At 42.1% G+C, this 26,244-nt stretch overlaps 1 protein-coding gene across 2 annotated transcripts in view; it reads left to right on the forward strand.

Annotated features, from left to right (window-relative positions):
- DCC (DCC netrin 1 receptor) overlaps positions 1-26,244 on the forward strand; it is a 980,705-nt gene that overhangs the window by 702,233 nt on the left and 252,228 nt on the right. For both annotated transcript variants that reach the window (XM_073619854.1, XM_073619846.1), the window contains exon 9: positions 18,855-19,009. In XM_073619854.1, the coding sequence (XP_073475955.1) occupies positions 18,855-19,009 (155 nt within the window). The remainder of the gene's footprint in view (positions 1-18,854; positions 19,010-26,244) is intronic.

A 26,244-nucleotide genomic window follows, 5' to 3' on the forward strand; every position in this document is an offset into this window, starting at 1 on the left:
AAAGTCAGAGGTTTTGTCTGCGGAAAATCCGATCGTGTGTACGAGGCTCAAGAGTCAGTAGCATAGAAAGTGGTAAACTGCAAGCGCTGGCGTAAGAATTTTAACAAATAGTTTACTGGGGAATGCTTATTTAATTGTGCTCAATGTGTAAAACTAAAAAATGCTGAGAGTTTAACACTACCTTAAAGCTGAAATATTATATTATGTTAATTATTAATACTATATTATAATATAGACTTAAAATTCCAGCTATCATGCAATGAAGGCAATGTAGATTGCTTGCATGCAACCACCTCTATTCATAAAACGTCTTCTATTCTTTTCACTGAATGTAAGGCATCATGTGATTGGAGAAGGGGAGGATGAGTGTCACAATTTAGTTTTGATTGGTAGCTCTGTGGGTAGTCAGCCCCTTTGTTTTTCCGTCTCCCCCCCCCCCCCTTAATATCAGAAGCTTTTTCGTCTTAAATTTCTTAATTAATTAACAATTAATTAATAGTTTAATTTGAAGTCAGCATTTACTTTTAGCTGCTGTCTGTCCCGTCCATAGCAAACTTTTTTTTTTTTCATGTGCTGCAAGGCTTCCCTTAACCACTTGACCTCCAGATAATTTACCCCCCTTCGTGACCAGGCCACTTTTTGCGATACGGCACTGCGTTATTTTAGCTGACAATTGGGCGGTCATGCAACGCTGTACCCAAATAAAATTGATGTCCTTTTTTTCCCCACAAACAGAGCTTTCTTTTGGCGGTATTTGATCAGCACTGTGTTTTTTTATTTTTTTGTGCTGTAAACAAAAACAATTTAAAAAAAATATATATTTTTTACTTTCTGCTATAAATCATATCAATAAAAAAAATTAAAAAAACAAAATTTCTTCATAAATGTAGGCCAATATGTATTCTGCTACATATTTCTGTTAAAAAAATCAGAATAAGTGTATATTGATTGGTTTACGCAAACATTATAGCAACTACAAACTATGGGATATATACTGGAATTTTTTTGTTTTGCTAGTAATGGTGGCGATCGGCGACTTATAGCGGCACTGCAATATTGCGGCGGACAATCAGACACTAACTGACACTTTTTGGGGACCGGTGACACTAATACAGTGATCAGTGCTAAAAATATGCACTGTCACTGTGCTAATGACACTGGCTGGAAAATTGTTAAACATCTAGGGAAATCAAAGTGTTAAATGTGTGCCTAGCCAGTGTTTTAGTGTATACCGTGTGCTACTTTTACTAGGGGAAGAAATGGATTATAGTCCTTGCTTTGCAGGAACACAGGATCCATGCCTCCCCTGTCAGAATGACAATCTGCCTTGTTTACATTGTGCAATTGACCATCGAGCGGCGGGCACAGGAGGACATTGAGTGCCCAGCACCCGCAGATCAGCTCCTGCGGTGAATATTCCCCTGCAGGTGGAAATGCCAAATCACCTATATATACGTGATTCGGCACACAGCTGCCGTCCTATAGCAGTAAAACTGCTACAGGGCAGTTAGCAAGTGGTTGAAAAACAAATAAAGGACTTTTGATAGTATTCTGATAGTATTGATTTATGATTTATCATGATATAGCCTTTATTTCAAGTTAAAGTGCTTTTTTTGCAGCAAGGCTTCTGTAAAAAAAAAAAAAAAAAAATCAGCCTTTTGTTTCAGGGGATATTGTTTTGGGGTATACGTTTATTTTGGGGATACATTGGTTTCTATTGTACATTGTTAGAGCTTTTTCTTAGGATGGGGTGCTCATAATTTAGCATTCACATCTTGATGACCATCTGTTCTTGGAGCTGCTGTTTGTGCAAGAACAGTCTGCACCTAAATTATATCAATCACATTCACTGCCCTTCCTATCCCCATAGAGGAAATAAAAGTTAGGCATACTCCAGTTAGGCCTGTGGTCTCTTTTACATTGCTGTACCTTCTGCAGCATTTTAGTTCTTGTAGTAAAGCCTTAGTTTGTGCTAGTGCTTTCACTAATGCAGTTCACCACAAGAGATGGTAGTGCATTAACCCTTTTGCTGCCAGATCCGTACGTCGTAGCCACTGGGATTGTGTGTAAAACTAACAGGCAGACTCCACACACCCCCGGTATCGATGCGCCCCCCCCCCACGCGCGCATGCATGTCCCGCCGCTTGTCCATCTGTGGGCCCAGTACTGACATGGTGGGTGCCGGAGACTGGGGGGGTGGTTATGGAGAGCAGACACACGTCCGCTCTTCTCCCCTTCTTGCTGTGATCCAGAAAGCAACATCTATGGCATCACTTCCGGGTCAGCCTCTCTGTGTCCCCAGCTAGCATAGCCAGGAAGCCATGTTTTGCAATGTGATCTGCATTGCAAAATATTAAGTGGAGCCCAGAGGAGACATGCAGGGTCTCATTAAATAGAATCAGTTACCTAAAAGAAAACATCACATAGGGGACTTTTTGTAATATCGTGTGACATAACAAAATAAATAAATAAAATCAGTGCCACCTATAAGTACCCATCAGTGCCGCCTTTCAGTGCCCATCAGTGGCGCCTATCAGTGCTACCTATGAGTGCCCATCAGTACCGCCTATCAATGCCCATCAGTGCTGCATATCAGTGTCACCTATTAGTGCCCATCAGTGGGGCCTATCAGTGCTGCATATTAGTGCCCATAATCAGTGCCACCTCATCAGTGCCCATCAGTGCAGCCTCATCAGTGCCCATCAGTGAAGGAGAAAAACGTACTTATTTATAACATTTTATAACAGAAACAAAGAAAAACTTTTTTTTTTTTTTTTTTTTTAATTTTCAGTCTTTTTTAATTTGTTAAGCAAAGAATAAAAACCCCAGTGGTGATCAAATACTGCCGAAAGAAAGCTCGGTAGTATGATAAAAATGTTGTTTGGGTACATTTATTTAACCACTTCAGCCCCGGAAGATTTGCTGAATGACCAGGCCATTTTTTGCGATTTGGCACTGCGTCACTTTAACTGACAATTGCGCGGTCCTTAGGGAGTAGTCATTGGAGCATGTATCCCGACTGGATAATGTAGATAATGTTCTGGTGACAGCTCTAAAATTTGGGGTTTCCCATCACTTTTTGTCTTGGTGACCCAATAAAAAGGTCCAACCCCTTGGGAAAAAAAAAAAGTTTGCCTTTAGTTGCAATTTGATCTTTTGTTGTTTATGTATCGTGACTCTAATATATTGTAATATAGAAATTCTTAATGTTGTCTAAATTCTTTGTTGTCTTGCAGGTTAGATGGATGCATATACATGTTTATACGTAATTATAAATGCATTCATTGTTATCCTAATAATTCCACAGTTCTATTCAATCCACATAACGTATTTCGCATTCAGCTGTGACACCGGTAATTCTCTTATCCGGTCAGTCTCTGATGGTTACAAGCTTTAATGAGAGGATTTATGCAAGCACCATCCAAAGCCTGTGCATGAATTTCCCTAATATGTTTATCCATTCTGCCCTAGTGATGTTAAGGAATAACGCTGGTATAATTAAAACGAAAGGCGTTGTTTTTAAATGAGTTGCTGATGAAATCATTAAATCTGTTTATTTACATATTTCATTCACTTGTTTAGAGAGCTTCTAAAGTTTTTTAATTTAAGATTAAGGAGAGCTGATCACATCATTGTTGGCCCTGAAGAAGCTCCCTGTCAACTTTCCCAGCTATCAGGGCGCTTCAGCAGGAGGAGGGACCCAAAAAAGGGCAGAGAACCTCTGGGGGAATCTAGGATGGAAAAGGACCTGGGGGTCCTAGTAGATGATAGGCTCAGCAATGGCATGCAATGCCAAGCTGCTGCTAACAAAGCAAACAGAATATTGGCATGCATTAAAAAGGGGATCAACTCCAGAGATTAAACAATAATTCTCCCGCTCTACAAGACTCTGGTCCGGCCGCACCTAGAGTATGCTGTCCAGTTCTGGGCACCACTCCTCAGGAAGGATGTACTGGAAATGGAGCGAGTACAAAGAAGGGCAATAAAGCTAATAAAGTGTCTGGAGGATATTAGTTATGAGGAAAGGTTGCAAGCACTGAACTTATTCTCTCTGGAGAAGAGACGCTTGAGAGGGGATATGATTTCAATATACAAATACCATACTGGTGACCCTACAATAGGGATAAAACTTTTTTGCGGAAGGGAGTTTAATAAGACACGTGGTCACTCATTAAAATTAGAAGAAAAGAGGTTTAACCTTAAACTACGTAGAGGGTTCTTTACTGTTATGCCCCGTACACACGGTCGGACATTCTGACAACAAAATCCATGGATTTTTTCCAACGGATGTTGGCTCAAACTTGTCTTGCATACACACGGTCGCACAAAGTTGTCAGAAAATCCGATCGTTCTGAACACAGTGACGTAAAACACGTACGTCGGGACTATAAACGGGGCAGTAGCCAATAGCTTTCGTCTCTTAATTTATTCTGAGCATGCATGGCACTATGTGCGTCGGATTTGTGTACACCCGATCGGAATTTCCGACAACGGAATTTGTTGTCGGAAAATTTTATAGCAAGCTCTCAAACTTTGTGTGTCGGAAATTCCGATGGAAAATGTGTGATGGAGCCTACACATGGTCAGAATTTCCGACAACAAGGTCCTATCACATATTTTCCATCATAAAATCCTATCGTGTGTACAGGGCATAAGAGCGGCAAGGATGTGGAATTCCCTTCCACGGGCGGTGGTCTCAGCGGGGAGCATCAATAGTTTCAAGAAACTATTAGATAAGCACCTGAATGACCGCAACATACAGGGATATACAAGGTAATACTGACATATAATCACACACATAGGTTGGACTTGATGGACTTTTTTCGACCTCACCTACTATGTAACTATGTAACCTGTAATCTATGTTGCTAAATTAGTTCAGAGCTCACGGGGTTTGGGGGATCTACTTTGGCCTTTTTTCTTGGGTGGCCTACTTTGGCCTTTCACCTTAGATGCTAAAGGGCCTTGTCTTGGCACTGCCTACCACACTGTCATGCACACATGAAGCCCATTTTGGGTGGGAGTCACTTAACCTACCAGTGTGTTTTTGAATTATGGGAGGAAATAAGAGCAAGTCCACTGAGATTATACGCACTCCATGCAGATAGTGTTTTTGGAGGGCAATTTTCTCCCTGGGCCTCCATTGCCAGCCATGTTGCCAAGCTGTTTTGAAGTAAAGGATGGGAAAGGAAAAATTAGAGTGGAGGCTACAAGAGGGGGGGAGACGAGTCAGGAGATGATGGAAGGGGAGGAAAGAACAGTTATGCCCTGTACACCTGACCGGTTTTGCCGTCGGAATAAAATCTGAAGGTTTTTACGACGGAGTTCTGACGGAATTCCGCTCAGGCTGTCTTGCATACACACGGTCACACCAAATTCCGACCACCCAGAACGCGGTGATGTACAACACGTACGACAGGACTAGAAAACGGAAGTTCAATAGCCGGTAGCCAATAGCTTCCATCTCATACTTGCTTTAGAGCATTTTTGCATGTCATTTTTGGTGCGTCGGAACAGCATACAGACGAGCATTTTTTCCGATAGTAATTTGTTCTGTCGGAAAAATGTAGAACATGTTCTCTATCTAAGTCCGTCTGAATTTTTGACAGAAAAAGTCCGATGGGGCACACACACGGTCGGAATATATGATGAAGAGCTCCCATCGGACTCTTTCTGTCGGAAATTCCGCTCGTGTGTACGCGGCATTAGAGTGAGGCAGATAAGAGAGAATAGGTCATGAGAGGAGGAAAGCAGAGGAGAAGAAAGAGAGAATAAAATTGGAGGGCTGGAGGTAATGAGAATAGAGAAGGAAAGTAGGGATAGGTTGGAGACAAGGAGAGGAGGGGAGAGGTGAGGAAAAGTGTAAAGGAGGCAAAAAAAACAGGAGGGGATTTCAGGGGAGAAGAAGAGAAGTGATGAAAAGAGAAAAGAAAAGCAAGGGAGAGGACTTCCAGGAAGAGATGGGGGGGGCTTGGAGAGGAGAGAAATTGGGGGGCATGATGGTGAAGGTGAGGAAAAGAATACATAAGAACAGGTTAGCTGCTTCAAGAGGGGAGGACAAGAAAAACTAAGAGGGAAAATGACGAGAAAGATGGGTAAGGAGAAGGTGTGGGGAGAAAACATGAGTAAGGGGCAGAGGAGGAGAGGGAAAGGAGTGAAGAGCAAGGGAGGAGAGGACAGGAATGAAGGAGAGATGAGGGCAAGCGAGGTGGCAACATGAGTGGAGAATAGTGAATAGGAGGAAAGGACAGGTGGGTAAGGGAGGAGTGGAAAAAAGAGGGGTGGTCAAGGGCAGAAAGAACAGGAACTGAACAGAGGGCAGGGGTGAAAAAGATAGGCGAGGAGCGGAAGGAAGAGCATAGGAGGGGAGGGCATGAGTGAAGGGGAGGGGAGGTCAAGGGAGGGAGGGACACAAGTAGAGATTAGGGGAAGGGAGCAGAGGACAGAAATGAAGGGGAGAGGAGCAGTGGGAGGAAGGGGCAGGAGTGCAGAGTAGGGGAGGGGAAGAGAGGACAGAAATGAAGGGGAGAGGGGCCAGGGAGGAAGGGACAGGAGTGGAGAGTAGAGGAGGGGAGCAGAGGATAGAAATGAAAAGGAGAGAGGCCAGGGAGGAAGGGACAGGAGTGGAGAGTAGAGGAGGGGAGCAGAGGACAGAAATGAAAGGAAGAGGGGCCAGGGAGGAAGGGACAGGAGTGGAGAGTAGAGGAGGGGAGCAGAGGACAGAAATGAAAGGGAGTGGGGCCAGGGAGGAAGGGACGGGAGTGGAGAGTAGGGGAGGGGAGCAGAGGACAGAAATGAAAGGTAGAGGGGCCAGGGAGGAAGGGACAGGAGCAGAGAGTAGGGGAGGGGAGCAGAGGACAGAAATGAAAGGAAGTGGGGCCAGGGAGGAAGGGACAGGAGTTGAGAGTAGGGGAGGGGAGCAGAGGACAGAAATGAAAGGGAGAGGGGCCAGGGAGGAAGGGACAGGAGTTGAGAGTAGAGGAGGGGAGCAGAGGACAGAAATGAAAGGGATAGGGGCCAGGGAGGAAGGGACAGGAGTGGAGAGTAGGGGAGGGGAGCAGAGGACAGAAATGAAAGGGAGAGGGGCCAGGGAGGAAGGGACAGGAGTGGAGAGTAGGGGAGGGGAGCAGAGGACAGAAATGAAAGGGAGAGGGGCCAGGGAGGAAGGGACAGGAGCGGAGAGTAGGGGAGGGGAGCAGAGGACAGAAATGAAAGGGAGAGGGGCCAGGGAGGAAGGGACAGGAGCGGAGAGTAGGGGAGGGGAGCAGAGGACAGAAATGAAAGGAAGTGGGGCCAGGGAGGAAGGGACAGGAGTGGAGAGTAGGGGAGGGGAGCAGAGGACAGAAATGAAAGGGAGAGGGGCCAGGGAGGAAGGGACAGGAGTGGAGAGTAGGGGAGGGGAGCAGAGGACAGAAATGAAAGGGAGAGGGGCCAGGGAGGAAGGGACAGGAGTGGAGAGTAGGGGAGGGGAGCAGAGGACAGAAATGAAAGGAAGTGGGGCCAGGGAGGAAGGGACAGGAGTGGAGAGTAGGGGAGGGGAACAGAGGACAGAAATGAAAGGGAGAGGGGCCAGGGAGGAAGGGACAGGAGTGGAGAGTAGAGGAAGCAAAAACAGGATAAGAGGGGAAGAAGGTAGAGAACAGGAATGGATGAGGAAAAGAGGAATGCAAAAAAGAAACACTACAGTATTCTTTTTTCTTCTTATTCCACCTTATAAACTCTCTTCACCTTCAACATCCTCTATTTCATTGTATCCCTACTAAATACAGTAAGTGTCAAGAAGTACCTATTTAGTTCTGAAAATGAAGCCAAGTCTGGCATTTTTATACGCTGCACGTTAAACCATTTCTATAATCAGTTAATAGGACTTTACTTGACATAAGCAGTTAAGCAGGCCAAAAATATTAATTATTCATTGTGCAGACAATGAGAAATATGGTAATGCTACAATGTATTATTGGGTGCATGCATTATTTTGGTTTGCACGGCTTAAACCGATGTCAGTTTGAAAAATTACAGGTCAACCCTTTAATGTCTAACACTAAATTAATCTGGCAAAAATATGCGCGGATGGTAAAGAGTAGCTGTTATTTCTGCACGTTCATTTGAGAGTGCTCGGCACTTGGATTTTGTCTGAAACTACAATTCGCATTAGAAGGATTAAACATTAAACACTCTTTCCATGCTAAATGTGTTTGTATAAATTTAGCATGACACAAAACACTTTGCGGCTCTATTCACATTTTGTTTTTTGTGTGTTGCGGGTGTGTTGTGTTTGTAGGCGCGTTGGGCGTTTTACACACATTTTACATGCATCACAAATGATCTTGATGCAATGCAAGGTTTGCTGCAAATTGCACAAAAGATGCAGCAAGCAGGACTTTTTTTTTTAATTGCACCACACCCACAACTTGCCCTAAATGTGCCACTGTGAACAGGTTAAGGCATCTCTCCCAGGATTGCATCTTTGTTCTCATTCCTGATAGTGCTGTGTCCGAGGATCACAATGTCACATGAGCAATAAAAACCTGGCAGGTGTTCTAAGCCCTCTCTACTCCAAACAAAACAAACACAAAAAGTTTTGCCTTTAGTAATATTTTAACGTAAAACTGTGGGCAAAACTTTTTTTATCATTTTGGATAGAGTAATGGAGGATTATAACCCCTGTCATTTTTTTGCCATCTGTGTCTCATTGGGGAGATTTCCCTTCACTTCCTGTCCCATAGCCAAACAGGAAGTGAGAGGAAATCCCTGCAAATTTAGGAAATCCCTTGGGGCCACCCAGATCACCAGAACTATTGTCCCCATTGGACTATTACTTTTCTGAGGACAACCCCAAAATTTGGGATTTTCTTTACTTTCATAATCAGTGATAATGGTAAACAAGATAAATAGAGAGGGTGAATTTCCCTAATAAGGGGGCACAGAGAGCAAAAAAAAAACGAATTTGTGTTTGTGGTATCATTTCTGCTCAGTTGCTATCCTTCTCAACCATTCCCACTCTCAGATCTCTACAACATAAATTTCTGAAATAATAATTTCTTATTCTTGTGCTTACACTTTCAATGGTGAATTAAATAAGGCAAAAGGGAGCAAGTCAGACAAGTTCATGTTTACGATTTACATACCTTTTCACCACTTTAGTGTTGCGCTATAGCCGAAAGACCGCCACAGCTTTGCTTTCTAGTTCTTGGAGGGTGTCCATGGATGTCCTCCCTGTACCCTGGCCCCTGTGCGTCTCCTGGGGCATGCAACGGGCGTTCTCTGTGACCGCTGTGTCCTTTGGACACAGCTCATGACAGATTACGATAAAGAGCCCATCAGCGCAGCTTATCAGTATCCATCAGTGCCACCTATCAGTGCCCATCAGTGATGTCTATTACTGCCGCCTATCAGTGCCATCAGTGCTTCCTCACCAGTGCACCCTCATCAGTGCAACCTCATCAGTGCTGCCTCATCAGTGCACCATCATCAGTGCCTCCTCATCAGTGCTGCCTCATCAGTGCCCAGCAGTGCAACCTCATTAGTGCCCATCAGAGCAGCCTCATCTGTGCACATCAGTGAAGAAGAAAAATTAAAAATTTTATAACAGAAATTAAGAAAAACATTTTTCTTCAAAATGTTTGGTAATTTTTTATTTGTTTAGCAAAAAATAAAAAAAAAAACAGTGGTGATTAAATACCACCAAATGAAAGCTCTATCTGTAGCAAAAAAATGAGAAAAATGTCATATGGGTACAGTGTTGCATGACCGCGCAAATGTCATTCAAAGCGTGACAGCGATGAAAGCCGAAAATTGGCCTGGGCAGGAGGGGGGTGAAAGTGCCCGGTATTGAAGTGGTTAAATGCCTCATGTTGTGACAAGTACCTTTTGAATTATGGGCATTATGCCTGATGAAGGAGCATGCATGCTCTGAACGCGCACTCCTCCCCACTCTCTCACCATCCGAAGTGACGTGTCCAGCCGCCCCTGAGCCGAATCTGAGAACCAAGAAGCGTTGGGAGCCACCAGCGCAGCCGGGAACATCAGCTGAGCCGACTGCCTTCCACCAGGAGTGGATGAACTTCCTATACCATTTCAATGCATTGTAATCTCTACAATCTTGTGAGTTTAAAATCGTCTGTCCTATATTAAAATGTTTTTATCATGCTGCACTTAGATGGCGCTGCTCTCCTCTTTGGGTTTTTACATCGGACAATTTTGACACATTTTTGGGACCATTGGCATTAATACAGCGATCAATGCTATAAAAATGCACTGATTACTGTAAAAATGTCACTGGCAGTGAAGGGGTTAACACTAGGGGGCGCTCGAGGGGTTAACTGTGTTCCCTGGATGGTGATTCTAACTGAAGGGGGAGGGGACTAACTGGAGGAAATGACGGATCGTGGTTCCTAGCTAATAGGAACACACGATCTGTCACTCCTGTCAGAACAGAACATGGAAGTGTGTGTTTACATACACTCGTCCCTGTTCTGTCTCTCCGCTTCACGATCGCTCATGGCCGGCGGTCATCGGCACCATCGGCCATGAGCTCCGGCACCCCCGACTCCGCGAGCTGACGTATAGCTATGATGACTCGCGCAGGGGAGCCAACCTGCCGCAGTATAACTGCAGCGGTTGGTCGGGAAGCAGTTAAAGAGGAACTTCAATCCTTTTTTCATCTTTCCATCTATTAAATCTTCTGCCCTTGTTGTTTTTAACTTTGGATAGTAAAACATTTTTCTTCTGTCAGTTAATACCTTATACAGCCCACTTCCTGTTTCTTGTCTGGTAAAAAGCCTAGGCTTATGACATCACTGTTTGCCGCCCCCACAAACAATTACCACCAGCTGCCACTGAAGTAAAGGTAAAAATTGGTTTAGGTTTTGAACCACTTTAAAGAAGTTGTAAACACAGTTAAGTGACTATCCTCAGGTGATACAGAAAGAATAAACAAATCCTCCTATGTAAGTTGTACCTGTTTATCTGCAGTCTTCTGTTCTCTACATCCCTTTAAAGTCCAAAATTTATAAAGCTTTTCTGAGAGTTCAGAAAAAAGTGGAGCAGAAATTACAGACTGCAGAGCTCAGTAAGGAAATCTGTGAGAACTGATTGGAGGGAAGGGACATGTCTCTTTTCACACAGCACACAGGAACAGAGCTGATGCTGTCAATGTGCTGGAGATCCCTCCCCTGTCACCTTTTTTCTCTTGGTGTCAGAAGGGACTTATGCTGATAGCAGAGGAATGAGGCATCAGACAGAAATGGCACTTATGCCCTGTACACACGGTCAGATTTTCCGATGGAAAATGTGTGATAGGACCTTGTTGTCGGAAATTCCGACCGTGTGTAGGCTCCATCACATATTTTCCATCGGAATTTCCGACACACGAAGTTTGAGAGCAGGCTATAAAATTTTCCGACAACAAAATCCGTTGTCGGAAATTCCGATCGTGTGTACACAAATCCGACGGACAAAGTGCCACGCATGCTCAGAATAAATAAAGAGATGAAAGCTATTGGCTACTGCCCTGTTTATAGTCCCAACGTACGTGTTTTACGTCACCGCGTTCAGAATGATCGGATTTTCCGACAACTTTGTATGACCGTGTGTATGCAAGACAAGTTTGAGCCAACATCCGTCGGAAAAAATCCTAGGATTTTGTTGTCGGAATGTCCGAACAAAGTCCGACCGTGTGTACGGGGCATTAGTGTTCTTAACTGAGGTGAGTACACACTATAGAGCGGTGATGGCGAACCTTGGCACCCCAGATGTTTTGGAACTACATTTCCCATGATGCTCCACTACACCGCAGAGTGCATGAGCATCATGGCAAATGTAGTTCCAAAACATCTGGGGTGCCAAGGTTCACCATCACTGCTATAGAGGGATATGCTTTGTCCATATTTCATTCTGAGGGTTACAACAACTTTAAGTCTCATTAGCAACGGCAACCCAGACAGATGGAGAGTGCGAATCAATTCTTAACTAGGGTTTCTAATCCTTCCACACCCAATTAAATATAAATATATAAAAATATGTAAAGTGTATCCAACATAAATATAAATCCAATATAAATCTTTCATGTGTAAGACCGTACAATTCATGCATGAGTGAATATTTGGATTGGCATACAGTGCCTTGAAAAAGTAATCATACCCCTTGACATTTTCCACATTTTGTCATGTTACAACCAAAAACGTAAATGTGTTTTATTGGGATTTTATGTGACAGACCAACACAAAGTGGCACATAATTGTGATGTGGAAGGAAAATGAAAAATGGTTTTTCAAAATGTTGAAAATTTCAAAGGGTATGAATACTTTTTCAAGGCACTGTACTATCGGCCAAGCTGTGCTTGCCTCCTATTTCTTATACAGTTGCAGTATTTTCTATTATAGCTGTAGCAATACGACTGATATTACTTGTTTCTTGTAGTTAAAAAAAAACCCGCACTCTTCTAATAGAATTTATCCTTCAGAATCACAGGAAAATGGTCGGCTTGTTTCCGTCTCCTTAAAGTCACTAATTAGGCATTTGACATAATGTGAGATCATTTTTAACTGTACAGGAGCAGCCTAATTACATTGGAGGATGATCTACAGTCACTTTGTAAACGGTATAATGAAGATTCTGCTTTTGAAGCCTTTCACTGCCCAAACGTGTCTGAACAGAGGCGGCCTCTACATCGAGATCACCTATTCCTTCACTTCCATTGAATTGCACTCTGCAAGCGATAAAATGTTGGCCTGTAGCTGCAGGTCACCCGCTGATATTGCGCATTGTGCATTCCTTATGGGATTTAAAGGGCAACTCCTTGCAATATACAAAACTCGGGATTAAAGTGCACCTGTGCTTTGTCCATCCAGGTAGGACGTGTTCACTTCAAACCCCAAGCCCTTTTACAAAGGAAAGGTGAGCACATTCTCTATTTGGAGCTTACACAGAGCTGAGGACTTTCCTTACCCCCCCACCCCATGTTACAGAACTTTTGATTACTTTCTTTGTGCTATTAGGTAGATTTCCATTTCCTTTCTGTTCTTTATATACAACAGGAATGGAGAGAAAATGTATCCAAAGACATAACATATGTAGAGAGAAAGAAACGGGATTTTGAAGGTGCCAACACAAATTATTATTATTATATTTTACGAAGCAAATTGTTGTAAAAATATTCAAATTTTATTATAAACTTTTAAAAATAGCAAATTCATTTAAAACTATTATAGAGAATCCATTTGGCGAACAATACAGATGCAGTAGCTTCAGCTCAACATGTTTCGCCAATCATTGGCTTCTTCGGGAGACTTTAGAAATACTGCATACACAATCCCTAAATTTGGAACACAATACATCAGTCATAGAAGCAATTACGCTAAATCTGGACATATATATATATATTTTACAAATACAGTGTTACTATATTAAGACATGTAAATCATATGTGTACAAATGCCTATAGAATCGCTTGGAAGGCTCTATAAGAGAGTAATTGCTTCTCTGACTGATGGATTGTTTTCCAATTTTAGTTATTATGTATGCAGTATTTCTAAAGTCTCCTGAAGAAGCCAATGATTGGTGAAACATGTTGAGCTGAAGCTACTGCATTTGTATTGTAGTCGCATGGATTCTCTATAATGGTTTTATATGAATTCGCTATTTTTAAACCTGTATAATAAAATTTGAATATTTTTACAACAATTTGTGTTGGCACCTTCAAAATCTCAAATCTTTCTCTTTACATATGTTTTGAATTTCTCCTAAGGGATGTGGTGTCTATGAGTCACAGTCACTAGAAAATCTTATATCGCTATAATTGACAACCTATTCATCTCATTCCCAGGGACACTGGCACCCTTGTCCATGGGCCACACTTAACACACCCACATTCTGGGCGGTCCTACACAGATCATGCCTTCTTTCATGGTGGTCCCATCCAGATTATGTCCACTTTATGGGTGGTCCTAACCAGATCATGCCCACTTTATGGATGGCCTCACCCCTAATTATGTGCAAGTTTCCCGCTATAGCCAATAAGTTAATACTCATTTTGAGTTATTGAACATGCTTGCCAACTGTGATATCAGGATGCAGTAGGCATTATCTGGACCAGACCACTTTCTGGCTGGTACTGTCCAGATCATGGCCATTTTCTGGCTGGCCCTGCAGTTATCATGCTCACTTATTTATGCAGGTACCTAAATAGCCATGTAAATTTATGCAGCGCATAACTTACATATGTAGTGTACATTCAAATTAGTCCCTGCCCTCACAGAGCTTACAAGCTAAGATCCCTAACTCACATTCATATATACACATACCAGGGCCAATTTAGACAGGAACCAATTAACCTACCAGAATGTTTTTTGAAAAGTGGGAGGAAACCCACACAAGCACTGGAGGAACATTTAAACGCCAGGCAGGTAGTGCCATGGTTGGGATTCGAGCCGACAGCCCTTGTGCTGCTAAATGGAAGTGCTAATCACTTAGCCACTGTGCTGCCTGTACTTTCTGAGTGGCCCCACCCCTAATTATGCAGTAACAAGTTAGGCCATGGTGGGTGGTGGCATCACAATCTCTACCTCATCCAATCAGAAAACACATTTAGCACTTGTTAAGAAAAGTCAAAGTTGAATGGCATCAGTGCCAAGCCAGTGACCCTCTGTGGACACTAAGGGGAAGGGCAGCTGCTTGGCACGAGACCCAGAAGCTAGTGGAGATCACTGGATTAGCTTTGTCTAGTACAGGGGTAGGCAACCTTTGGCTCTCCAGCTGTTGTGGAACTACATTTCCCATGAGGCATTGCAAGGCTGGCCGTTACAATTACTTCCACAGGCATGATGGGACTTGTAGTTCTGCAACAGCTGGAGAGCCGCGGGTTGCCTACCCCTGGTCTAGTACAATGATTTCCACCTTCCAGATGGGATTGGCCAGGTATGGTATGGTCCAAGCTGTACCAATGTAAGTATGTAAACGTACCAATACCTGAAATTCAGCTTTAACAATCACTACCCCTTCCCATTCCAAACCCAGTCATGCAGGCCATGCACAGATACCTCTGTCTACTGCTGCAGACCTGACTCACATATTTAAAATACATTAACGCAATGTAAAAGTATGAAAAAGGCCCTAAAATAGCAAAAAGATTTTAAAAAATTATTAAAAATAATGAAGATTTATTTACAGCATAAAAAGTATTGCAAAATGTCTCTCGGCTTACTAACAGGTGTTAAGTGCAAGAGAAAAACATGTCTATATTTGAGTAAAGTCGAAGTGCATTGACAGCTGCTGCAGGTGTTGGTGTCATGTTATCAAAGGAAGTGTTAAAGATATAATGAGACGGTGCTAGCAAATTTAATGTTTCACAAAAGTCTCACTTAAAACACATAAAAAAATGACTGAAAAACCATCAACTGACTAATACTGGGAATTTTAATGCCTATATTATAATGAAGAAAATCTTGCGTTGAAATTTTTTTAAAGTGTACGTACACCTGAACAAAGAAATTCCCCTATTTGATGCATTTTGGTCTGTTAAATATCCCATTAGAAGCGTTTTTTTTCTCTTTTTTTATATCTGTTTATAAAGTGCGAGAAAAGTACTTGGCAGAGCTGCCTTGTGCACCTGTGTTATCTCAAGGAACCTGATTAGTCCTCCTAGTTCTTATTGTGGACTACAGAATGATTAGCCCTTATCTTGTGGGGATGAGAACTGATGGAGGAATTCAGAAGCTTAGTAAAAGATAAATGGGCAGGGCTGACACTTTTCAGTCCACAAAAAGGCTGTGTGACCTCAGTCCACAACAAGAATTTGGGAGCTGAGTGTATTTCTGGTAGATCAACAGGTATTTTTCTGTACTTGTAGGGACTAATGCAGAGATGCTTAACAAAAAGGTTTTTTTTTTAAAGTAGTCATGACATACTCTTTTAAAATAACTCTACTAGTGCAGGTGTGGAGTCCATCATGGTGGGTTTTCCCTGTCTTGGACCTGTGTCGGGATTGCCCTCCCCCCCCCCCCCACTGCTTCGTCACTAAGGCCCCATTCACACCTGAGTGTAGCGTTTTCAGGCAGAAAGTTGCACGATTTTACTGCGATATTTGCCGCGTTTTACCTCATTTTTGCCCAGATTTTGTACAGGTCAAAAGGTCACCAATGTAAAAAGCAGAAAAACGCCCAAATCTGCCTAAAAAAAAAAGTTCCAGAACTTGTTTGAGCTTCAGGTGTTTTTGGAGCTTCTGGCTTCAGGCGTTTTGGAGTGGAGATGTGAACCATCTCCATAGAGAATAATTGATTTTTTTCCCTTCCAGCGTTTTGTAGCTTCAGGCTTCAAGCTACAAAACACTCAGGTGTGAATGGGGCCTTAGAGCAGGATGTGTGGGGAATCCCCCCCCCAGTATGGACACAGGGAAAATACAAACACATTGGGGTTGATTTACTAAAACTGGAGAGTGCAAAATCTGGCGCAGCTCTGCATTGAAATCAATCAGCTGCCAGGTTTTTTTTGCCAAAGCTTAATTGAACAAGCTGAAGTTGGAAGCTGATTGGCTACCATTCACAGCTGCACCAGATTTTGCACTCTCCGGTTTTAGTAAATCAACCCCATTGTCTAGTATGGTAAGGAATTGCTTCATAATATTGATGTGCACATTCTATGCATTCCAACACTTCTCTCTACATCCCTCTCAGAGCTCTGTTACACTTGCAGTTGGGGAGCACCAACTGCACTCCTCAACTGCCCTCTATAAGCAGAACTTCACCCTCAATAGAATGCCCCCCCTCCCCCCATTGTGCAAATTGTGCTTTCTCTTTTCTGTTCTTACTTTTTTTTTTTCCTGAAATCTCTTCTGCCCCCCCCCCCCCCCCCCCCACAATGCACGTCATTTGCCTAGGAAAATGACATGCACTTTGCCCACTGTACGTCACATATTCCAGGAGGCATATGGCTTTGCATAATAATGCATTGCAAGAAACCTGCTTAAAATCAGCTGTACAGAAAAAGTAGCGTTGAGCATACCAACCAATCAGAACCTAGCTTTAATTTTCTATGCAATGATTGGTTTCTCACAACTTTAACATCTTTTTTTTTTTTTTTTCTTTCTAATTGAACATATCCAAATACAGAAAGACAATCCTTTCAGCATTGCTTCCCGCAGGATCAAATCCTCATCTGTTTTTATTTTACAATGTTATTTCACATTATTAAACCTTAGAGGGAAAATGCGTAAAAAATGAAATGCATTTTGTAGCCAGAAATAATAGTATGAAAAAATGATAAGCCTGGGATTTTTCCTAAAGTAAATTATCTATATTCTTGCATTATTTAGGCGCTATGAGAAAATCGTAGCTCCAGCTCAGCTACATTCAAAGTCTGTTAACATCCTGTAGACCTCGTAGCTTCTTCTTAAACCTTTTTGTATTAGTGGGATCATGTCATGTCAGGTTTTCTGCCAAAGATCAAAACTAGTTAACAGAACAGCAGAATCTCGTATCTCAAGTCAAGATGGAGAGGCTTTCAAATGCTAGGTGACAAAATACCTCGTATCACTTGGAGTCACTAGCTAAGGTGGAAGGATATCATGTGCTGTCGACATGTGTTCTAGTCTTCGCAAACCCTTGTCTTTTGTATTGCATAACAGCTGTTCAAGCCTCATTCATTATTCCTTTTGATTATTTTTTATTTTTGTCCTCTCTTGAGCATCTGAATGTTCAAAAAAATGTCTCTTGAGCTATTTCATTATTCACAATACAAGATCTATATATATGTACCTCTATCTCGTTTTCTAAGCAGGCCACTCAAGAAGATATTAGCAAGCTGAGACTCTGTTAAAGGAAGGACAGAAAGGTTCTAAAAATAAATGAATAAATAAAGACTAAACAATAGAATAAAGACTTTTTAGCGGGTCTAGGTTCTGAGCTTTTTGTTTGTTGAAGGAGATTTTATGGTACAAGTGGGTTCTGCTCATTTCTAAATGTATTTATTCGGCTGTGCTTTTGGGTAAAGCCCAGCTCAACAAAAGGCTTTCTTTTTTGTTCAAATAGGTCTTTTAGAGGTTTGCAAGCTCAATGTTAAAGATATTGATATGCATTAAACAATAACAAGAGTTAATAAGGAAGGGAGGAGAGAGAGTAAGAGGAAAACCAAGGAAAGAAAGGTAGGAAGGCAAAAGTAATTATGATAACAGTCATTTCTTCATAATCTATGACAGACATTATAGAAAGGGTATATACCTGAATAGAGTTGTAGAGGGAGGTACCCCATAACAAACGTTGGTGAGGAGGCCAGGGTTGTTAGGGTGTCGTGAGGGTAAAAGGAGTGGGCAAAGTTCAGTTGATACCAAAGGGGGAAAATGAGCCTAATGCAACGTTAAGACACACAAAAGATTGGAGTCTCTGTGAGCCCACTATCAGGTCCACAAGGATATTAACATTTTTGGAAGATGCTAGAGAGATAATCTGACAGTTTCTTTTATCTCTCATTCACTATTGGAGCACTTTTCAATGAGTTCCCAAGGCTGCCCACCTGCTGTTTCTATTGTGAAGTTCTCTTTCCCTATTTATTTTATATTATGTTGAATGTAACAGGAGGAGCACACCCAAAACTCCAAGTTGGATGGAGTTTCTGCTGTCCTTGCTGTTAGATAATCCAGGACATTAGAGGCCAGTGGCTGACTCAGACAGCCAGGCTCCATTAGGAGCTAAAACTTTTGTCTAACCCTTTACTGAAAGTTTTATAATAGGTTTTGCCAACCGCAACTAACAGTAACTTGTTAAATTTGAGTATGGCTTGCAAATTCACAAAGTTTGGAGAAATGTAAAAGTTTATGGTTATGTTGTATGCTGTTTCTGATGTGCTGCTGTCTCTCTCTGTAGGGAACGCGCCTTGAACACAACACAGCCAGTTGCCTTGCAGTTAACAGTGGGGAACCTAAAACCCGAGGAAACCTATTCTTTCAGAATTGTCGCCTACAATGAATGGGGACCCGGAGAGAGCTCACAGCCTGTTAAAGTTTCAACGCAACCAGAATGTAAGTATAAAATTAACCAAATAACTCCTATTTGTAAAATAGTTTTTGTTGGTGCTTCTCTTTATTACCTGACATCATTGTATATAATGGGGATCAAGTCAAGGGACTGAAACTGGGACCAGACTGTGTGACATTTATTTACAGTGCAACAAAATCCTTCCAAACACCAGCAAACAGGAAACATAAAAATATAAGTGAACCAAAAATCCAGTGACAGAATACCTAACTAATCAACCTAACAAAAAGAATACCCAACTAACAAACAAACAAAAGCAGGGGAAAACTGGAGGTGCTGGAAGCAGATGAGAAGGGGGAACCATAACAAGGATCAGGAACAAGGGAGAGCAGGTACAAGACAGTAGGGTAAGGGGCAGGAGCAAGATCAGGATAAATGGTAAACAGAATCTGGCAGGGGAAGGACCTAAATACCCTCCCAGTAACCAGCATCAGGTAGAAACTGAATACTGGGATCTGCTGGCTGCTGAGAGACACCCGCTGGCGGACACTGAAACTACAACCTTCTGCTTTGGGAAGCACAGTGCCACCAACAGGTGATCCAGGTCCTGACATTTTGTTTGTGTCAGAACTTCTTTAATGTCAATAAGAACACAAAAGAGGATTGAAACAATTTAATTCAGCTTAGAAGAAGGTCAAATAGAGGTTAGAAGGATGTACACTGCAGGTCAAATGCACCCATCAAGGAACTCTAAATGATCTCAAAAGTGCTTCAAATAGATCTCATATATGCAAGTAGTATGCACCTGGAAGCATGCTGTACTTGCCCATTGACAAAAGCATTTTCCATTGTATTTGTCATTAACCAAAAACAATGCAGTCCTTAGTGGTGTGCTGAGGTACAGAGATACACAGTGGTGTTACAGTACAGCAGAAGGAAAACAACTTTCTTGTAATCTTTTGGTATTATTTTTTTTTTTTACTAAAACTCAGTGACTAAAAGTTTTTGGACACCTGAACATTACACCTGTATGAGCTTGTTGGACATCCCATTCTAAAACCATGGAAATCAATATGGAGTTGGCCCGCTATGCAGTTCTAACAGCCTCCGCGCTTCTGGGAAGGATTTTTACAAGTTTTGTGGACATTTGTGACATTTGTTTAGATACTAATGTTGAATGAGAAGACCTGGCTTTTTCGACAGGTGTTCCAACTCACTGCAAATGTATTCACTCTGTGCAGACCACTCTCCACACCAAATTCATCATACAGTACAATGTATTTGACTTTGACATTTGTGCAAAGAGGCACAGTCATGCCCGAACAGAAAAGGGCCTTCCCTAGACTGTTGTCACAAAGTTAAGAGTGCGCAATCATCTAAAATGTCTTTGTATGTTAATGTTTTTCAATTGAGATTTAATGGCTAGGTGTTTGACTTTACGCACCTGGTTTTGGATTGGGATGCCCAACAAGCTCATAGAGGTGTGATGGCCAGTTATCCACAAACACTTTGCCATTAAGTGTATCTGAGAAGTGTGAAATCAAGATGTATAGCTGGCAACTCGTCACCTGGAAGCAAATATGTTTATTTTTGCAGGTGGAGTACAGGTATACAATGGTTACGTGTGCCAGCTCCAAAGCCACGGCTATGACTAGGGCTTTGTAGCTGAAATGCGTAAGCCATTGTATACATGTACTCCACCTGCAACAATAAACATATTTGCTCCCAGATGATGAGTTGCCGGCAATACATCTTGTTTTTATACTGTACCTGGGTGTTAGGAAGACACCATCAGCCAGAGCATCGATCACTCACCTTTTTCAGGGAATCCGGACAGACGTTGTCTCTTCTCTGAATATCTGAGAAGTGTATTGGTTTCATGAAGGTTGCTCTGGTTTGTGGCACTTCACCCCAAGTTAGAGGTCATATTAAGCACAAAAGGCCCTCCTATAAAAATATACAGAAAAAAAAAGTATAATATTTTTGTCAGAACCAGCTAAGGCCAGAAAACTCAGCAAATGTCCATGACATTTAAATCTATTCATCACAATGAGATCATTTATACTATAATCCCTTATGTTTGTGTTTGCATTCAAAATTTTATTCCAGTTTATACAGTTTTCAGATGTAGGCATCAGGTTATGCTGAGAATAGAACTATATAATTTTAAAATCTATCTTAGTCAAAGCAGACCAATAAAGTTAAAGCAAAATTAATTAAGCAAATAAAGGGCCTTTCTTCCCAAAACCAATATTTCATTTTTTAGTAGTTGCCAGAGTGATGAATCGTGTAATAACTTCTTATTCCCTATCTCTCTGCAAGCATCTTCTGTCTCCACAGTACAACACTAATCTCCTATAAAGCAGAAGTGGACAAATCTTGATCACCAAGTTATTGCAACTAAAAAAAGTCCCTTATTGACCAAGACGTGCTATCAATAAACTCCCTTCCTATTTGTCGGATAGGTGACCTGTCAGTTTGTGAACACAGCCAGGAAGTGGAATCTGGCTTCCACTGCCTGAAGCTTCATGTGTCATTGGCTGCTTGAGAATTTTGTGACTAATGGTTTTTTGATATATAGGGCATAGTGATAATTGTTACACCATACTACCAGTGAAGACAATGGGGGGGGGGGGGGGATTTACTAAAACTGGTGAACACAGAATTTGGTGCAGCTGTGCATATAAACCAGTTTCTAACCCCAGCTCGTTCAAGTTAGCTTTGACAATAAAACCTAGAGGCTGATTGGATACTATGCAGAGCTGCACCAAATTATGCATGCACCAGTTTTAGTAAATCTCCCCCCCATGTATTTTGAGGAAGAAGGGGAACAGTATACTTGCCAGCTATGGAGGGTGAAGAGCTGAATATAGCTACTATGGGTGGTAAAGATTATTCTGTGTATGGCTACCGTGGGTGGTGAAGAGAACTGTACATATGGGTACTGATGGGGGAAGAGAACTATTTACACCGATCAGCCATAACATTATGACCGCTCACAATTAACGTGAATAACATTGATAATTCTTGTTACAATGGCATCTGGAAGTGGGTGTGATTATATTAGGCAGCAGTTGAGCTTGTTCCCACCAAGTTCATGTGTTTAAAGTAGAAAAAATGGGCAAGCGTAAGGATCTGAGCAACTTCGATAAGGGCCAAATTGTAATGCTAGACAATTGGGTCAGAACAACTGAAAAACTGCAGCTCTTGTGGGATGTTCCTGGTCTGCAGTGGTCCAAGGAAGGAAAACTGGTGAACCGCCAACAGCGTCATGGGCAACCAAAGCTCAATGATGCATGTTGGCAGTGAAGGCTGACCCGTGACATCTGATTCAATAGAAGAACTACTGTAGCTCAAATTAGGGAAAAAGTTAATGCGGGTTTCAATAGGGAAAGGTGTCAGAACACACAGCGCATTGCAGTTTGTTGCATATGACTAGTCATGCTGACCCATTTCTACAGCCAAACGCGCCTGCACATTAGCAACAGCACTGGACCACAGGAGCAATGCAAGAAGGTGGCCTGGTCTGATGAATTCAAGAATGTTTGGGGAACAATGAGCTGGAGACTTGTCCTCCAAATCTCAATCTAGTCGAGCATCTGTGCTGAAAAAACATGTCCAATCCACCTAGCAACTTACAGGAATTAAAGATCTGCTACTGATGGCTTGGTGTCAGCTACCACAGCAAACCTTCAGAGGTCTAGTGATTGAAGTCCATGCCTCAATGGATTATGGTGGGTGGTCCTAATATGGTGTGGAAGAATAAGAATATTGTGTGGAAGAAATTGAGAGCCTTGACCTCACAAAGATTATTTTGGCTGAATGGTCACAAATTCCAACAGATCCTCTTCAATGTTTTATAGAAAGCAGAAGATTGAAGTGACCAACTCTGTGTTTGTACCCACGTTTTTTTTGAATGGGATGTCAAACAATCTCATATAGGTGTAAAGGACAAGGTGTCGAAAAACCTGGCCATATAGTATATACGGCTACTGTGAAAGATGAAGAGAACTGTTTACATGGCATAGTGAATAGTTGCATATTTCAAATTTCTGCATTGTTGCAAGGACCCAACTTTTTCAAGCTGACTTCTTTATCTTGAGATTTGTCCAGGCCTGGTAATGACACTCATCTGACGAATGATTACAAGAAAAAATGGCTGCTGAAGTCTTGCTTCCTTATTAACGTCTCTTCCAACAGCATGGACTGGACAGTGAAGGAGTGGGGAAGCGGGGATGTACAATGAAATATGCAGCTAACATTCAGAAACACTACCAGCCCACTTTAAAGTGGACTCTCTTTTGAGAAAACTTTGAGTGACTGATCAGGAAGCATACAAATCGTGAAAGTCAGTAAGGAGTCAAAAATCCTTATCTTCTTGGTTGCCCTGGTTCCCTGGCTCAAAGTATAGAAGCCAGTTGAACAACGTTACAACCAGACTAGCATTTTCAGTAGGTGAAAGCATCAAAGGTATCCTTCAGTTTTTCCTTTTTTTAATGACCAGTTCTCTTTAACCTCTTAAATGAAAGAGAGCTAAGTTGTCCTTTTATTTTTTTTCAAGAGATCAGTCATTCAAAGCAGCCTTAGTTTTTCCTTTTTCAACATAATCGGCACAATTTCAAGAAATGAACAGAAGCTTTTTTTTTTCAGAGCGGAGATTAAATCCTTATAAGCTCACCCTTCCGTCTTTGCTTTCATAATGTATGATTTCACCAAAGTCCAATAAGTCGTGATTTTCAGTGACTGCAGATAGAAACGATGTACATAATCTTTTTATACCACATACTGCGAGCAAAAGATTTTACAATTTATTTTCAGTTTTTCCACTTCTACAGAATGTCAAAAGAGAACCATAATTAAAAAGTGAATCTCTTTTTTATTTGTTAAGTAAATGTTGAGTTTATTCTTCGGATAAAAGTATTAAGGAAAATTACAATAATCTGCGTTTTATGCTCTTATCGTCACACACCCAGCGGATTAATTGTGCAATGCCGCCGTGTATATTGACACTTTGAATGTTCACTGGTAATTGCCATTAGATGGAAAAGCTATTCATTTTTTACATAAGCGGATGAAAGTGAAAAAAGAATATCCATTTACCTTTGGCATACATATAATGCCTAGATCCGGGCTCTGTGTCCCCCCTTCCCCAATGGCCCCCATGAGAATCTCATTGGCAGTATTTTATGATTTTTTTTTTTATTATTTATGTTTTTCAGGTAACTGACCTGAGCTACACTATCTGGCCAAAAGTTTGTGGACACCTGACCATCATACCCGCTATATGGCCAGATGTATGTGGATATCCCTCAAAATGTTTGAGTTCAGGTGTTACCAGTGAAAGTACTGTTACAAAGACATTTTAGACTATAATGGGTTTCACACTTTGTAGGACTGTTGGCAGTATTTGTGACATCTAACTTTATATGAAGTGCCACAACCAGAGCAGCCGTTATGATGCAGCCTCTGGTGGACATCTGACCATCAAACCTATATGAGCTTGTTGAACATCCCATACCAAAATCAGGTGCATGAAATCAAGCACGTAGCCATGCAATCTCCATTAATAAATGCTAGCATACAATGACATTTTAGATAATTGTGCTCTTTCAACCTTGTGGGAACAGTTTGGGGAAGGCATTTTCCTGTTCTACAACACGAACGGGCCCATGTGCACAAAATCAGGTGGCAAAGGTGTGGTTTGATGAGTTTGGTGTGGAGGAACTCAAGAGTCCTGACCTCAACTCTTCTGAACGCCTTTGGGATGAATAGGAATGCTAATTGCAAGCCAGGTCATCTCGTCTGGGATCAGCACCTGACCTCACAAATGCTCTTTCCACTGAATGCTTACAAATCCCCACAGACATCCTCCAAAATCTTGAGGAGAGCTCTCCCAGAAAACTGGAGGCTGCTATAGCCACAAGGCGCCAACTCCATATTAAAAGGGTTGTAAACCCTCTTGTTTTTTCACCTTAATGCATTTACTCACCTGACCCCCTTCGATCCCTCAGCAAAGACGCGCTGTACCTCTCTGCCCGGGGATCTCTGATTGGATAGATTGATAGACATGCAACCATTGGCTCCCGCTGCTGTCAATCAAATCCAATGATGCGAGCGCCAGGGGCGGGGCCAAGTCCTGCATTCTGCGTCTATGGACGCAATCGCTGGACTCGGGAACGCGCCCGCAAGGTAACCTCTCGGAGAGCACTTCTCTTAGGGGGTTATACGATGCGGGGAGGAGCTGATAATGCCGCCGGGGGACCCCAGAAGAGGATGATTGGGGCCACTCTGTGCAAAATGAACTGCACAGTGGAGGTAAGTAAGATATGTTTGTTATTTAAAAAAAAAACAAAAAAAAAAAACGAGCCTTTACAATCACTTTATCGCCAACGGTTTTGGCAAGGAACCGACTTTGCGGCCCCGTATCTCGGGGCCACTTGGTGCTAGGAATCCCAGATTTGGATATGTTGTAGTGCTCCACTGGGTTTACACACCAAATTTGGGGTTCCTAGCACCAAGTGGCCCCGAGATACGGGGCCCCAAAATCGGTCAACTGTGTCCATCTACAGAAATGACATTTCAGGACCCTCTGGGTCCAGAGACCCCAAATTTTGGCTGCAGCTAGGGGGCATCTAGGAACCCTTAACTACCGAGTTTGAAGTTTGGGGGGCCTATGGCTGTAAATGGGCACAGTGAGGCTGAAAATGGGCATTGTTGACCCTCTTTTCCACTTACAGTAGCTGTGCATTTCTCACCCTAGGCTTATACTCGAGTCAATAAGTTTTCCCAGTTTTTTGTGGTAAAATTAGGTGCCTCGGCTTATATTTGGGTCTGCTTATACTCAAGTATATACGGTAAGTGGATTTGGGAGAGCCCAAGAAAATGTTTGCCCAGGGTCCAGTCAATATTAAAGATGGCTCTGGTGAGGCAAATAGCATTTTTTAGGAACAGAGAAAGTTATAAAGCTGCAAAGCATTTGTTACAATCCTTGCAATACATGTAGTTTACTTGGAGGGGTTTTAACACAAACTTTGCCTGCTCCCCAATCTTGGGCTCACTTACCTCTTTATCAATCCAACTTTAGAGTGCTGCTATAGAGGAGCAACTATACGGCCTTTAACAAGAAATTATGTTGAATTACTGGTGCAAACAAAGTAAAAATAAAAATAATAAAAAGGCCTGGGGGAAAAAAAATACAAAATTAATGGCATTTTTTGATCCTCAATTGTTTCCTTTCATCATTTGAGATAACAGCCCGCAATCAATTCAATTTGCTTTG

This window comes from Aquarana catesbeiana, linkage group LG01 (genome assembly GCF_042186555.1).
Source record: "Aquarana catesbeiana isolate 2022-GZ linkage group LG01, ASM4218655v1, whole genome shotgun sequence".
In the NCBI taxonomy this organism is placed as follows: domain Eukaryota; kingdom Metazoa; phylum Chordata; class Amphibia; order Anura; family Ranidae; genus Aquarana; species Aquarana catesbeiana.